Source organism: Ixodes scapularis, unplaced genomic scaffold (assembly GCF_016920785.2).
Source record: "Ixodes scapularis isolate PalLabHiFi unplaced genomic scaffold, ASM1692078v2 PGA_scaffold8__174_contigs__length_109621045, whole genome shotgun sequence".
In the NCBI taxonomy this organism is placed as follows: Eukaryota; Metazoa; Arthropoda; class Arachnida; order Ixodida; family Ixodidae; genus Ixodes; species Ixodes scapularis.
This window is the reverse complement of record NW_024609883.1, coordinates 72203312-72219635: the sequence shown is the minus strand read 5'-3', so window position 1 is coordinate 72219635 and position 16324 is coordinate 72203312. Positions and strand designations below refer to the sequence as shown.

The 16324-nt window shown below is 44.7% G+C and overlaps 1 protein-coding gene across 1 annotated transcript in view; it reads right to left on the bottom strand.

Annotated features, from left to right (window-relative positions):
- The window catches only part of LOC120848609 (collagen alpha-3(IX) chain), a 69564-nt gene extending 53339 nt beyond the window's left edge, over positions 1-16225 (bottom strand). The window contains exons 1-3 of the mRNA XM_040220609.2: positions 16145-16225; positions 15161-15327; positions 8395-8611 (exon numbers count right to left, since the gene is read on the bottom strand). Of these exons, the coding sequence (XP_040076543.2) occupies positions 8395-8611; positions 15161-15327; positions 16145-16225 (465 nt within the window). The remainder of the gene's footprint in view (positions 1-8394; positions 8612-15160; positions 15328-16144) is intronic.
- Between the last annotated feature and the right edge of the window lie 99 nt (positions 16226-16324).

Below are 16324 nucleotides of genomic sequence, written 5' to 3'. Positions count from 1 at the left end.
CAGTTAGAGGAAGGTCTTTCTTCAGCGTACGCTGAAGAACGTCCCAGTGGAATACGGCGTCCCAACATTCTATGAAGACGTGTTCAATCGACTCAGGTTTTTTACATAGGATGCAGTTTATAGACCACGGTACAAAAATGCCTTTGTCCTTCAGCCAAGGCTTGACTGGCAGGACGCCACTATGCAATTGAAAGAAAAAAGACTTCACGGATGGCTTAACTGGCATTTTTTTAACTCTCTTTAGAACATCCTGCCCATCGCCCTCGCAGTACAATGACCTGTAGAGGGGCACTGGTAACAAAACATCCACTAAATCTTTATATAGTCTTTTCCGAGTGACTGAACTGAGGTAATCTAAAGAAAAACGTACCTTTAGCATTTGAAATGAAAGAACAACTTCGCGCATAAAGCCTTGAACACTAGGGCACAATAGGTTACTGGACGAAACAACAAATTCCGGCAACGCATTTTGTAATCGCACTTGCAGCACAGTACGTAAGAATACATCACTTTGGTCACGTAAAAACATAAACCTAGACACAATCTGCCGAATAAACAGGTGGGACAATCCCAGGCCACCACTTTGAACAGCGCGAAACAAATTTGTACGAGTAGAACGCTCCCAGACTGAACCCCAGATAAAGATTGCAAAAACTCTATGCAACTTTTGTACGTTGAGGCGCGACATAGCGATAACCTGCAGTATATACCACACTTTTGCTACTAAAAATAAATTACATACTGTAGCACGCGCAAACATCGACAAGTCCCTGCCCTTCCAATTCTCTGCTTTTTCTCTCACTCTCTCCGTCGCTTCGTTCCACATTTGGGTGCTATCTCTGTAGTGCTCGAGTGGCACACCAAGATATTTCACGGGCAAGGACGTCCACTGAACATTCAGAAAGATATGAGGCGTTGTGTCCCAGCTGCCGTGCCAGAAACCTGCACATTTACCCCAATTGATTACACTGCCCGTATTTTTGCAAAAGGAGGAGGCAACACTAATGGCTTCACGCACGCTTTCTCGGTCAACACAAAAGACAGCCACATCGTCTGCATACGAGAGAACCTTCACTTCACATGACTGTAACGTGAAGCCATGTATGTTTTCACTGTTGATTATTTTCAAACAAAAAGGTTCCAAATAGATCGCAAAGAGCAAGGGAGACAGGGGACAACCTTGCCTTACAGAAGAATTAACGTTCACACCGGCACTCAGATTTTTGTTGACTATTAGCGATGTTGTACACCCGGCGTATGCCATTTTTAAACCATCTAGAATTACAGAACCTACATTCGCATGCTCTAAAATCCGAAAAAGAACCTCATGTGACACGCGATCAAATGCCTTCTCCAGGTCTAGCTGTAACATCGCTACTCGGCGTTCAAAGGTGTCACAGCATTCAAGGACACTCCTGGCAACGTGAATATTCGTAAAAATGGTGCGGCCTTTAATACCGCATGTCTGGTGCGGCCCGACGAGACTTTTTATAACATTTTGCAATCGTCTAGCCAGGACCTTCATGAAAACTTTGTAGTCTACATTCGTTAAGCAAATGGGTCGGAAGGATGACACGGACAAAAGTTTTACGGTGTCATCAGATTTCGGAATGAGAACCGTATGCGATTTCAAAAACGACGGCGGTAAAATACTTTTATCGTACGCCTCTTTCAGCACTTCGTATAGGGACTCTGCAGCCTCCTTCTTAAACGCTTTGTAAAAACAAGCGCCAAGACCGTCCGGTCCGGGCGTCTTTCCCACGCTTAGCTCGTCAATGGCCGCTTCTAACTCGCGAACGCTAATCGGTGCTTCCAAACTTTCACGAACGTGATCCTCCAGCCTAGGCATGAGCGATAAAAATTCGCGTTCGAAACCATCGCCTATTGGTGCTCCTTGCCCAAAAACCTCCCGATAGTACTCCACAAAAGCTCGCTCAATCGTTTTCTTATCGCGGGTGATAGTATTTTTATACTGTATTTCTTTTATCTCGTTGCGCTGGGCTTGCCTTTTTTCATCGCTAAGCGCGCGCTTCGTCGGTCTTTCGTTCGACCAAAGCCTCTCAGAACGCGCTCGCACAACCGCCCCTCTGTACTTCTCACAATCGATGACTTCAAGCTGGTTTTTTATATCTCTTATTTCTAACGCAAACTCGCCGGGTTTGGCGCTATCTTCGATTAGAAAGATTTCTAACTGACGCCGCAGTTCTTTTTCTTTGTTCTTTTTCTCGTAATTTAAGGTGCTACTTGTTTCAACGGCTTTCATTTTCACCTCTTCTTTGAATAGTTCCCACTTTACACCCCACAATGTTTGTTCATCCTCGTGTAACTTCTTAAATAATTCATCTACTTTAGCTCTAAAGAATTCGTCCTTCACTAGGTTACTGTTGAGTTTCCACAGCGACCAATTCCACTTAGGCATTTTTTCTTTGTGACCAAGCGTAAACATTACCAACGCATGATCACTAAACGAGACAGGTTGGACGCTGTAGTGATCACAAAGTGGAACCAGATCAAGCGAGATATAGGCCCTGTCTAATCGGGCATGACTGAAGCCCTGGAAATGAGTGAACTGAACGCTACCTTTGGAAGAAAGGCATGCTACGTCTTCGAGTGCGTTCTCCGCGACCATATCATTTAAAAACAAAGCACTTTGATCTCGAATACGGACACTATTCGCACGGTCCTCTGGCGCGCAAACACAATTAAAATCTCCGAGAAGAATGATAACCTTATCACTATCGAGGTACGCACTCAGACCTTCAAAGAAAACCTTACGTTCACGCTCCCGATTCGGCGCGTATACACAAAGGACACGCCATTCAATATTTGAAAAAGAAAAATCGCACAAGACAAATCGCCCGGACGCACACGAAACAACGGCCGTTTCGGTAATGCCTACCGACTGGCGAATGAACAGACAACAACCCCCCGACATCCCCGCTGAGTGCGCAACGCACACATTAAAAAGTGTTCGAAAAGGTTGCACCATGCGGTCCGTCTGTTCCCGGCTCTCAACTTTTGTTTCTTGAACAGCCACAATATCGAGCTCGTTTTCCGCAAACAATCTACTGAGTTGGTATTGCCGACGTCTCGCTGCCAGCCCACGGACGTTAATTGTGGCAACACGTAGGGGCGCTCCTAATTTTAGGGCCATTCCACGAAGAGAGAGACCGCATGGTGCTTGCCTTAGGTCGAAGGCCTTCTCACTCGAATCGACGCGGAACTGGCGTTGAACCGTACCGAGTCCCGAGACGAGCTGCCGGCGCAGACAGTCACGGGGGTGGTTTGGCCACCCTTGGGTCGTCGACAGGAACCTTCGGCTTCATGTTGAGCCGTGGTCGCCTGAGCAGTGTCGCCTTCGGAGGCGGCTCCTCGTGGCTTGCTGTGCTAGGGTTCGTGACGTCGTCCTCGCGAGACCTTTTGATGTTAGGGCAGCTTGCCGAGGCCTCATCGTCAAGCATGGTCGCGTCGACGGCAGACTTCTCGACGACGCTGGTTTCTACGCTGCTCGTTGCAGCCCTCTCAGCCGGTGGAGCATCAGGCTCCCCAGCGTGCCGCGTAGCGTCTGCACCCAATGCAGCGTCGACCTTGCTTTGCTTCTCTTCGGCTTCCGATGCCGGCTTGACGTCTGCCCCGTCCGAGGCACCCGATGCGGCCTCCTCGGCGTCTGCAACGTCCATGAGGTGCTCTGAATTATCATCGAGCCCCATGGGTCCCGTGACGCTGGCGTAGGTACGGACGCACTGGCTCTCGTCGTGGCCGAAGCGGCGACAGAGCGCACAGCGCGGCACTCGGCACTCCCGTCGGATGTGGCCCTTGCCCTTACACCGCAGGCAAAGTGGCGCCCTGCCGGGCACCACCACCAGCGCCAGGTCACCTGCGATGCGGAGCTGGTGGGGGAGGTCGTCCACCGTGACTCCGGGCTTCAGCTTGAGGGATACCGAGCGCGTCGTCGAAGCCATGTCTGTGCATCCTGAGACGCGCCACTTGTCCCGTGTAACCCCCGTCACCTTTCCGTAGGGTGCCAGGGCCGCACGTACCTCGTCGTCTTGGACGTGATGCAGCAGCCAGTGGAGCTTCAAACGGACGTCTTGGTTACACGGGTCCACCAAGACGCAGCGACGGTCTTTAACCTTAAACTCGTCAGCTGCAAGCAGCCTCTTTTTCCCCTCGTCGCTTTTGAAGGTCACTGCCCACACATGGTTATACTGATACGCCCCCAAGGCAAGCACCTCGGGGAGAAGTGCCGCCAGTGCGAGGGCGTCTCGAAAGTGTTCCAGACGGTACGGCCTGGCTTTCACGTCGGCATGTAAAAAAACGGTGTTCTGAACGGACGGTCCTGACGGCAGCGTCGGCAAAAGAAGTTCGTAATCCTGAGATGCAGCGTCAGCACTCCTGATACCGCGGCCAGGCTCGGCCGCTGGAACCGCTCCAACGGAGCTCATGATAGTACGTCCGTACGCTTCGGCGGCCGGAAGTAGAATTACACCACGGAAACCACACGATGATGGATCCGTAAAATAAAAGGGAAAAGAAAGCGACTATTGACGGAGAGACTCCCCTCACAATTTTATCTTCTGTCAGCTGTACTTTACATACCGAAGCTCCTGGCCGCCATATTGATGAAAAATAATGTTCATTATATATATATCTATAAATGTGTGTGTTATTTCTCATAAACTTTTATTATCGACCATGTACAGTATTAGACCTGTCAAGATACCATTACCGTGTATTACCGACCAGTGATGTCGAGCAAGGAACGATTGGTGATGTCAAGGTAATTAAAATATAAGTAGGTCGCACGTAAACACTTGCCAAACTTTGCCAAAGATCACCGACATTATTTTTATAATATCCTAAACTATGACTCATAGAGCAGAAGTTTGAGAAGGTACGAAATGGCGAGCGGACAAACATCGATTCCCGACGGAGGCAGAAACGTACACATCTCAATTCAAGTAAGGTTTTAAATTTTTTTTCTTCTATTCTTGACCCTAAACAAGTCCTTGTTTTGGGAGCTTTTCAGATATGAATAAGAACGCGGATTGCAAACTTGGCGGGTTTATTTTCCCAGGCCATTTATAATTGAGGCGGCCGAGGTTGAACGTTTAACAGTCGAGAACCGCATGTTTGAGCGCTCGCTATTTCGTTATTTTTCGACATACTGCACCCGAACTCCTCTGTGACATCCTCAAAAACGACATAATTGTGCCTAATAAACTAAAAAATATATTTTTATAGTCTTTTTTCTTTAATTGTTAATTTGTGTTCCTTTGATGATTTTTGACAAAGTTTAGGAGGTTCTTAAGGGTTACCTATTTAAGATATTGTAATGACCGATTCTCATCACCAGGGAACTCAAACTTAGCTACTTTTAATGAGTACAAATGCAACATGGTATGTAAAAAATATAATATATTTTGAATGACCAAACGTTAGAATATCGAGCAAATGCAAAACCAAATAAAAGAAGAAAAATAAATATTTTTTTCCTTGTTTTGTGTTTTACTAGTCTCAATATATGAATGCGGTTTATCAAAAATAATCATGAACAACCTATGTAGTAATTTGTTTGTATAAACGCAATTAAAGCTTTTCAATCTTGGCCTTTCGTTTTGTGACTGCGTCCTCGCATAGGCGCTATTCTGGCCAACATTGTGGCGTGGATATCATTAATTACCTGATAATAACACTTTAGTTAACACGTAAGGTTAAAATAAAGAAAATTGTGCGAAATGCGAAGAAAATTATATATAGCACAAAGTTACGCAAATCGGCATGCCGTTTTACAATGTACATCAGAAAATATTCGAGCATTTATTAAGTATAATTAAATCTATATATTTCGAGAGTGTCAAAAAAGAGACTCAAGTCTCAAATCCCAAAAGCAGTATTTCAAGAAAAAAAAAATATAACGTTTGGGGATCGGTAGCCGAGTTTACTAGCGCACATGAGCTCGGAGGTGCACGTGGAGTGAAAGCTCGAGCTGCGGAACCCAGAGATCCTGCGCTCAATCCCCAGCCCTGCCCGTTTCGATCTGGATGAGCATCGTGCCGGCGTACACTCGTGTATCACAAATGCGTGATGCGCGTTAAAGGGACCCCAGGCGAGCGGTCGTAGTGCACTAATTAAATTTCTCGTCTACAGCTATGAGACACCAGACGCCCCTTGGAGATGACTTCTGGCTGTATAAACAAAAATGACACGCGATTCCCGACATGTCAAAAGAACGTCAGTTTTTTCTCCTCGGCCGCTTCGATTGTCAATAAATTGTTTGTGTGCGTGTGTGTGTGTGTGGGGGGGGGGGGGGGGGGGAGGGAGAGAACAAAATCTGCCAAGCTTGCTGTTCCGCTCTCTTCCACTTCAAGGATGACCCCAAAACATGTATTCTTTGGTCAAAATTTTAAAAATTCGACCTCATACCTGTGCCTGAGTTAAGAGTAAAACACGTTTTGATAGACACGTCCGAATTAAATAGTAACCCAAATTGTGCGCAATTTCTTTTTTCGCGAAGTTACGTAAGTTTTACATTTTGTCTGGGAGGCTCGACTGGCAACACTGTGAACGTGACGTCAGATGCAATATGGGGCATTACAGGTTTATACAGGTACGGGTTTAATGGTGTAAAATGAATGCTGCAGATTACGCTCACGCTAGTAAAAAAAAAAAAAACACGGGCAGAACAGTGTGCTTTTATTAGACTGTCTACTCGACTGGCAAGTTAAACGACATGTTACGTCACCCCGCAAGAGAGCGCGGTAAAAAATTTAGGTTGGTTTTGGCATCACCTATATTCGCCGTTTTTCTTAGTAGCTGTTCTTAATTCAGGTGTAATAAACAACAGGAAAAGAAGAGTAGCGATTTTGTATTTCAAAAATTAGTATAATTTAAAAACCTCCAAAACATCTTCTTTCTCTTATTATTATTATTATTTTTTTTTTTTGCCTGGTAATTTATCATGGTGTTGGAAGACAACCCCAGCAATATTTTATCACGTATATTTTGAATAAAGTAAAAAAAAGGAAACGCAACTGCTCGAAACCGAAACTGAACTGGGGAGGAAGGAGAAATATACAGAGGAGAGAGTTGCCGGAAGTCATGTGGCTGTGCAGCCTTTTTTTTTTTTTTTTTTTTCCCCTTTTGATCAACGTATTTGCATTTTTCTAGAAGCCACAACAATTGGTTTAATAATTTTTTTTTTAAATATTGAGTATGTGCTTTTAATGACCCACGACTTTGATCATAATTGGTGGTTGTGTCTAAACCACATAAAACGGCACGTGACCACAAAGAAGAAAGTGAGCGCGACTCAAACCGGCCAGTTCTCGATCGGCGGTTCTCGGGACGAGAACAAAACGAATTTCGAGCCGCAAATTGTGTTCTAGGTAGTTGGGCTCTCATATATGTCATGTACGAATAAAAACCTTGACGAGCATAAATACCCTGCAGTGTCAGTATTCCTTTAACCCGCCAGATCTTTCTTTTAGCGTCATTATCGTTTCAAAAGTAGGTGGAGCCTTGCAATGTAGGCCATGCGCGAAACTGCCTCTAGATACCGACTTAAAATTCGGTTAGAATGACGAACATTGAGATAACCTTCGAGTCAGTAGAGGACATTATGCGGAGAGCAAGTCGTCTGCTTCTCTGGCAGGAGTTGCGGTGACGTCAGAACGACGCCGAGCTCTGATTGGATTTGATTGAAAGGGTGGTGGGTAGACTTCAATACTAGACGCTGTGAGGTCTACCTCCCTTTGTTTTTCAATGAGCCAGTAAGAGCTCGGCGTTCTGGATTCATCGCAACCCTTGTGCAAGAAGCAGACGAACTTGCGATCCGCATACGAATCGCATCAGCCAACCCAGAGCTGTGAAGGTATCGCGTGATGACACGCCCCACCCATTGCTGCATCCCTCCAGAAGGTCACGTGAAGCTCACATGACGTGGGATTGACTTCGAGGACTTGTAGGGGTATTCTGCGATTTATCCTAAGGCGAAAGGAAGCGTATTTATCGTAGTCCAGGTCTCAGCAGGTTGGTAAAAACGGAAGCAGACCGCAGAAGATTGTAAGCGCTGACATCGGTGGTCTTGAGAGAAAGAACGAGAAAGAAAGTGACGGATGGCCGGAAAAAGCTGACGAATTCGGACGCCTTTTGCTGGCAGAGGGACGCCGTGTGTAGCGATTTCCACTTCTTGATTTCTAAATTTTTACTGGCGAAAGTTTGTTCGATGAAATTTTGATGCACAAGATCCACCACCTTGACTTCACCTCTGCGGTAAATCCTAGTGCGATACGTTAAGGAACCGATTTATGCGGTTAATTCAAACAGCCGACGATCCGTTTGACCTACGCGGTAGATGTAATACATCAACTCCGTGGTTCTCGGTGTGCTCACCCTGACGTTCATGAAGCGCAAGACCTGCCTCTTGCCGGCCACGTCCTGGGCGTATAGTTCGAGCCTGTTCTTGCGTCCGTCCACGCTGAGGCCGAACTGCGGCGAGCCGGCCACGTCCGTGACGCGCACCAGGAACCAGGGGTCCCTCCGGGTGTTGCGCTTGCGGAACGTGGTCACGAACGAGAACTCTTCGGGCAGGCCCAGAGGGAAGATGGCCCTGGAACGAGGGGAGCTCATTCGCGACTCCAGCAACCTGTAGAGGTCGCCACTTCTCGACAAGTGTGGCGGCCAGATGTACAACAGGTCGTGTCGTGCCATATATGCAGGATCAACGTACAATGTTCTTGTAAGTATTGGCTTCAAGTTTGCCCGGATTTTTATCCATTACGTTAAACACATGAAGTGGTATGTTGGCGCGAGCCAGCTCACATCTATGAATTAGGGGTTTAGCCTTCTTTGGGGAAGCAATCGATGGACTACCGTCCTTCTAGGGCGATAATGAACGTTGATAAACATGCAATGTCTGGTTCGCGCGGTTGCGTAAGTCCCGCTCAGCTCAATTTTGGCAACACGCTGATACAACAATATTGACAGAGTCACCCGCTGGGACGACTGTTCGCCCTATGTATACCGCATGAGAAGCAATTCAAGGCGCACCCAATTTGTTAGGCCGTTACGAGTCACGATTTCTCCTGCGGCCCTGTCGTTGGTGCCGTTTTTCGTTGCTGTAGACACAACCAACGCAACCCTCTCCGCTTTATTTCGGAGGCCTTCGCGCCAACCGCCGACAACATGCAGTCACGGAAGCCACGAGAGACGAGCAGAGATCGCGAATGGACCTGTTCCGGCCAGTTCAGTTTTTTTCCCCTCTAGGTGCCGTCCGTTTCGTTGGAGTTGGGACCACCTAGAGAGAAATCCGTATTTCGGGATTCTCTATATAGTACCTCACCTACGCAGCGCCAGCGCGTGCGGCACATTTAGGGTTCCGTGTTTTCGCGTAAATCCGATAAACTCTGAAAAATCGCTCGCCGGTAAAATGTTCGATCATTCGGATTTATCCGAAAAATTCCGAATTTTGAGAATGGCAAAATAAAAGAAATAAATACGGTATTTCACGAGTAAATTTTGCCAGATCACAGAGTGAGCAATGAGAGGCAAATTCAGTTTTCCCCCTTAACTCGTGCAAAAGAGAGTCCCCCGTTTATCTCGTCAATGTTCATACAGATATATAATGGGCCAAAGTGCTTCCGGACCACGACAAGAACCGCTGTTCTAGTTTCCAGTTCGGTTCGGTTTGTGCTTCTTAGAGAGAGGAGGGGTCGTTTGTTATTACAGTGAATCTGTGAACCTGTAAGATTTCATAGGATGAGAAGCGCAGCTGAATACGTTATGCGTCCAGGAGTTTGGCTATTTCAAAGTACCGACATTTATTGAAGTAACACCTGTTTTCAAGATTTGTCGTGGGACAGTAGTCCTGCAAGTCTTAAGGGCACCAATGTCAAAAGCAGCTTCCGGAATGTGTTTTGATATTGTGATCTTTTGATTATTTAGTGTACGTTTGTCCAAAGAATATTTTAAATTTTGAAGAAAAAAAAAGAGCAAAGTAAATTTAAACTCTGAATTTGGGAGAATTTGGAATCTATTAAAAATAAACTCTGATGAAAGGACTTCTCGGTGCACGGACTTTTCGGTGCACAGACTTTTCGGTGCACGGACTTTTCGGTGCACGGACTTTTCGGTGCACGGACTTTTCGGAGCACGGACATTTCGGTGTAAATATGTGCCTTGAATTATTTTTAAGATTGCAATTAAATTTTATATTTATAACTGTATTTTACTTTTTTTTTATACAGCGTGCAACCTCTTTAATGAGAGCAAACAGTGCACGTAGCACAGCGCGTTGAAACACTACAGAATACACAGAAAGAATAAAACACGCAAAGGACGAACACAGACGTACACATTTCTGTGTGTGTTTGTGTTCGCCCTTTACGTGTTTTATTCTTTCATTGTATTCCGAGAGCAACAGTTTTAAGCAAAATTCTAGGCTCACTGTTTTCTTTCTTTGCAGTTGTGGCCAGAGAACTTTAAGAGCTACAAAGTAGCACCAAAACGTATATAATAAATGACATATTTTTCGCGGGCTCAATATTTCGCGATTTAGGTCAAAGCTGAAGTTTTGGTATAATTCCCCGATTCTAATTTTCACGACGCGGTGGGATCTCAATATAGATTCTAATCAGTTTACATTTTACGAGAATTGTTCGCGGGAGCTTTTTTTTTTTGGCGAGTTGTGGGTGAATCACTAAATTTTCGGAACTTAAATCGTTTGCAGTATATGATTTTATTATCATTAAAAGCGCGGACATGAAACCATGGCTGAGTTGAGAACAAGCCAATGATCAAGCTTTTACAATGAAAAAGGAGAATCACTCGCCAAACATTTCGCGCCAGTATAGTTCGATGAAGCTATATTGAAAATGTGGTTCTCTGGAGTTAATTCTCTAAAACGTAACAGCAGCCAAATTTACAAGCACTTCTGTCACTAAATAAACTCCATATAAAACTGATATTGCAGGTCCTTGTGGGGGACCCGGTCAACTCGCCGAAAGCTGATCTATCGAAGAATATTCGAATTCCAACTTTTCAAATAAGCTGTATAGTCACTCGACAATTTGCGGAACAGGAAGCTCGTTGGAAAGGTCACCTGTCTAAGGAAATTTGTTGGGCTACTTGAGGTGGAGTTAGAAATTAAATTGTTCTTTCATTATTGGCCTTTCTTTTCGTTTTCCTGTCAAGTTAGTTTTGTTTTCAACTTGCCTGAAGAGTCCGACAGTCTACACTGCATAAAATCTGTACAAAGAGATTTGAAATTTAGGCGTATGACTGGTCCAAGGAGGACGTAGGTTACTCCGTAATCTGCAGAAAGCTGCAGAAAACACGCGCTTGCTTCCTGCGCGCGCGGTTCTTGCTTGATAGCGACTGGAAATAGAAACGACTCCTAACTTATGGCGAATAGACCGATTTCACCAGAGAGTTTGGGTGCGCCACCATTGCCGCAGTGCATCGAGGGAACTTTAGTCTTTCTGCACAGGCAATAACCTCGCTGGAGCGCTGCTCGTGCAGGGTGCGAGACGTCTGGGGCACTCCCGCCTGCCTCCTGAGAACTAAAGTTATGGCGGCTCCACGCATGCGCCGAACACTTTGTGAGATCGGTCTATTCCACAGGTAGTTTTGGAGCGCGCCGGGATCGACTTTTCTGGGGCGTGCCTATTTCGCTGGGCGATTGTGATCGAGACGGGCATATTCCACGCGTCGTTTCAGATCAGCTCCCCCTACGGATCTTAACCCGGATCCGACAAACGTCGCTCCGCCGATTTCGGCGGATTCGATCGGAAGCCACCCTGGCCAGTCCTCGGCGCACACACGTGGCTTCCTTTCTCGCCGGGCATCTCGCGTAGGAAGAATTCGTAATGACCGCTCGCGAAGTGCCGTCCGTTTTACTGCTGCTGCTGCTTGATGACAGATTGTCGCTAAGTTGCTCGAGGAGCTTCTCCTGTAACAGCGGCTCGAGTAGCAGTGACAACGAGGATTGCTTCTATGTCCCGCATAAGGTCTACTGCCTTTCGGGCAGTAGACCTTATGCGGGTCTACTGCCCGCATAAGAGATGTACTTGGACACCATTCACGAGTTTTCCGATGAAGAGGCAAACGGGCTACGCTGATGCACATCGCTTAACGACACACATCTTTCACATCATGCTTAACTTCGCTCGCGCGTTGAACATGTGTTGTTAGCGCAGGCTATTGCGAAAACATGTGCTTCAAGATCCGGGACCACTGGAAGGTGAATGACGAGAAGGCATCCGCCTATCCTGGAGGAGTGGTCATGTTCCACTTTGAATCCGGAGGTGGAGCGACTCCGTTCGGATCGCGTGCTCCATCTATAGGATCTAGTTTACTGATCCCGGCGAGCTCCAAAACGACCAATAAATTCACCATTAGTGAGTAGAAAACGGTCATTTTCTAAGTCGCAAACTTCAAAAGACAACTGCCATTGAAACTCATCAAAATGTAAATGACCAAACAACAACCCCCCCCCCCCCCCAAAAAAAAAAAAAAAAAAAAAAAAGAATCAGTAAACGGGGAATTTTTTATTCTTTTATGTGTATTTTTGCCACCCAAAGTTTAGAATAAAAGTAACATTGAAATTAATCGTATACTTATGGATAGTCTTTCCAAACTCTTTTGTGATGTCACTTTTTTAGCAGTCCGCAAGACTTTGGAGAAAATGAAATATCGTGTTTAGATTATTCTATATACGCACCGAAATGTCCGTGCACCGAAATGTCCGTTCACCGAAAAGTCCGTGCACCGAAAAGACCGCGCCGAAACGTCCTACGCCGAAACACCCTACACCGAAAAGTCCTAGACCCCTGCCGCCTTATATCTGGGTAGTGTCGATTCGATGGTGCACCATATGCGGGACTCTCGATGTTGTCCACGCTGTGTATCCAGCTGCGCATACGCCTGTGTGACTCCGTGTTCTGTACCTTTGTTTTCATGGTAGTTGTGTTGACCTCCTAGAGGTCGAGTTCGTTGCAGTCGACGAAGAATTCCCTTTCTTCGATACAAAGATTCCCTATTTGAGGTACGTTTACTCTGTAAAATTACCAAATACATTCATTCATTCATTCATTTTTGTGCTCAGGAACAGCTTTCGCTTTCGTAATGATGCACAATTAGCATACAGCAAAAGAAAGAATAATTTTACAAATTGACAAGAGAAAACTTGAACGCTACAAAAGATGGGTAAAAATTTATAGATTTCTAAGAGAAAACTTGAACGCTGCAAAAGATGGGTTAAAAACGTGAATGCATGAAGCATCGAAAGTATTATACAAAGTCTCGATGCGTGTCATGGGGCAGGTTTGGAAGTATTGAAGAATTATAAATATCCCTGCATATTTCCCTACATTTCTTTCTACCTTTATTTTCGCAGCAGCTGATTTCCGTGGTCATGAAAGGTCACTTTGCACGCATTTCACCCCAAAAGTCGCGTGAAATCGCATGTATAAAGAGAAGATAATGATACTGGTCAGTTTGTATTTTTATTGACTAAATGGTACAACCCTTAGACGCAGACGTTTCGCTGTGGTATGCGGAGGGCAACTTCGCCTGCTTCTTGCGCAGGGGTTACAATGACGTCAGAAAGACGCCGAGCTGTGATTGGCTCTGATTGGAAAGATAGCTAGCTGCCTTGAGGTCTACCCACTATCCTTCAATCAGAGCTCGGGGTTCTGACGTCTCTGCAACCCCTGGGCAAGAAGCAGACAAAGTTGCGCTCCGCATTGTTTTGCTGCTCCTAGAAGTCGTTCAGACACCTCTCCTTCCTACACCGCGACTTTTTCAGTTTCTCTTATTAAAACTTTTGGACCACAAGGTTTTTTTTTTTTGTATTTTTTTTAATATGTAGTTCTCTCTAAAGCTTTTTCCAAGTTTCCTCGTTCAGCCTTAAAATTCCTTGCCAATTATGTTAAAATTCCAATTTCCCTTTTCATCCAAATTCAGACCGAAAATTACCTGAAAAAGAGAAAATTACCTTCATGGAACATCCCTGTTTCGGAGCGATCGAGTTCGTTGCAGTCGACCAAGGCGGCTATCCCGTCATCAAGAGAGGTGGGCATTCGGGCACGTTTAAATTCACATTTCGTGGCGTCGATATTACATAGCATGCGTACAAAATCGCCAAACCACTCCAAACAAGCGTTGCCAGAAAGACCACCCGATACTAAAACTAATGGTAACCAACTCAGCTGTTACTATCTTCACCAAAGCGCCCCGGTTTACTATACCTTCAAGTTGTGGCGCTGCTCCAACTAGCATGTTGTCGTCACGACATTCCATCGAAGCTTCACAGACATACACGAGGTGGTTTTTGGTTTAAAATACGTTTTCTCGCGTTATCCTACGACATATGGGTATTAAAAAGTCCTACTTTTACCCGCTTCATGTTTAAGCAAAGAGATGAGCTCCAGAGTTCAGTTAAATGGCCACCAGATATGGACGCAAATGATCGAGCCATTTTCTGAAAATCCAGATAGACCTAGGAAATTTACGGATAAAAATCGGGGAACAAACGACCGCTGAGGTTGGCCGCGCTGGGAAGGAGAAGTAATGTTTTTCTTCAAAAACACGGAACCCTAATCTTATATTTAAATTAAATAATTATCGATGAAGAAATAATTATATATAAGACAGAAGACGGAGCAAAAAGCAGTGTTCTTCACGAGCAATCGAAGCGTTGAACTTTCTTTCGATTTTCCGCTGCGTTCATCAGTTCCGTAAAACAGAACGCAAAAGAAAAATGTTGTTAAGTAAACTACTTTAAATTCACAGCAACTCTGTCTTCCGCATTATTATGAGTAATCGGACAGTTTGGTTATTAGCCTGCAATGTTTAAAAATACATAATGTGATAAAAAAATGACCATCATTCGAGCTACAGTGATTTAAAACAAATTAACCTTATTTAAACTAATAAATCTGACTGAAATAAAATAAATCCAGCAAAATAAATTACACCTGACTTAAATAGAATAAATCCAACTAAATTAAATTACACCTGACTTAAATAAAATAAATCTGACTTAAATTAAATAAATGCGAATTGAATCAGCCATGTCCAATTTATTTGATCTTAAAAAAAATCACGATCTTTTCCACTCTATTGTCAGGTGAGGTGGCGTTGCCGCGTCATCACCGACCTGGTGGGCAGTACGAGCTCTGCCTGCTTGGACAGCCGGTACGCGGTCTGCAGGCTGTTGGAGCCCACCACTCGCTTCACACCCGGAAAGTCAAACTGGACGTCGTCCAGCCGGAACTTGCGAATCATGTCGAAACCTGAAAAGAAAATCAATGGACGACGACGCGTCTGAGTGAAATTATAAACGTGACGTTACACGCATCGCCGACGCGCTGTTTGCCAACAAGCCGCGCGTTCACACCTGGTGTGGCCACTGCGCACGCGTCGTGACGACGGCTGCGCCACCCCACCGCAGCGGCGTGACGTCATCGAAGCAATGCAGGAACGGAACTTTTTTTTTTTTTTTTAAGAAGCGATTTTATTTTACCATTTTGGTTTGTCTGGCTTACATTAAAATACCTCGGTCTAATGGCAAAAGTAAAAAAAAAAAAGAAGAAAAAAACAGGACAAAAAAAAAATGTCTTCATATTTTCGATTGACGTCGACTGGCCAGGCTATTTTAGAATTTATAGGTATCCTGAAAAGTGTAAGGTGCGACAAAACGTTTTGTAGACAAGATTTGCGTCACGTAATAAGGAATACCTTACATACTGTTCCTCAGACCTGTAATAATAAATAAATTTAAAAAAAAAACTTACAAAAAGTGATTAAAAGGTAGCATATCGGTGGAGGAGACGTCTCGTCAGTGAATAAATTTTCCGTATTAATTTTGACAGCGATTCAGATGATGTCCGTAACTATCCAGTGGAATGGTTGACGTTTGACCAATGAATAGAATAAACAATCAGTCGCCAATTAATGTATTAATTGATTAATCAATAGGAAATTCAATGAACATATCTATAGTCTCCGCTTATTTCTTTTATTTGTTGCTGTCCTCGTGATACTAGTGAACATATATTAAAATGTTTACGAGACTTTGTCACGATGTAGCTATACTTCAAACTGCATTAAGGTAGATGCTCTAAACACTGATTCATCCTACGTCTTCAATAATATAGAGAACGTAACTTTCATATAAAAGCGTACGTAGAACGTATCGACAGTAATTCCAAGGATAGCGCATAGTACGAAGCCAATAGAAGTACAAAACGTTCACAGGTGAGCAAATAGAATCATACGCACAGGTGCATAAAGTATAAATTCCACCACATATACGTAATTA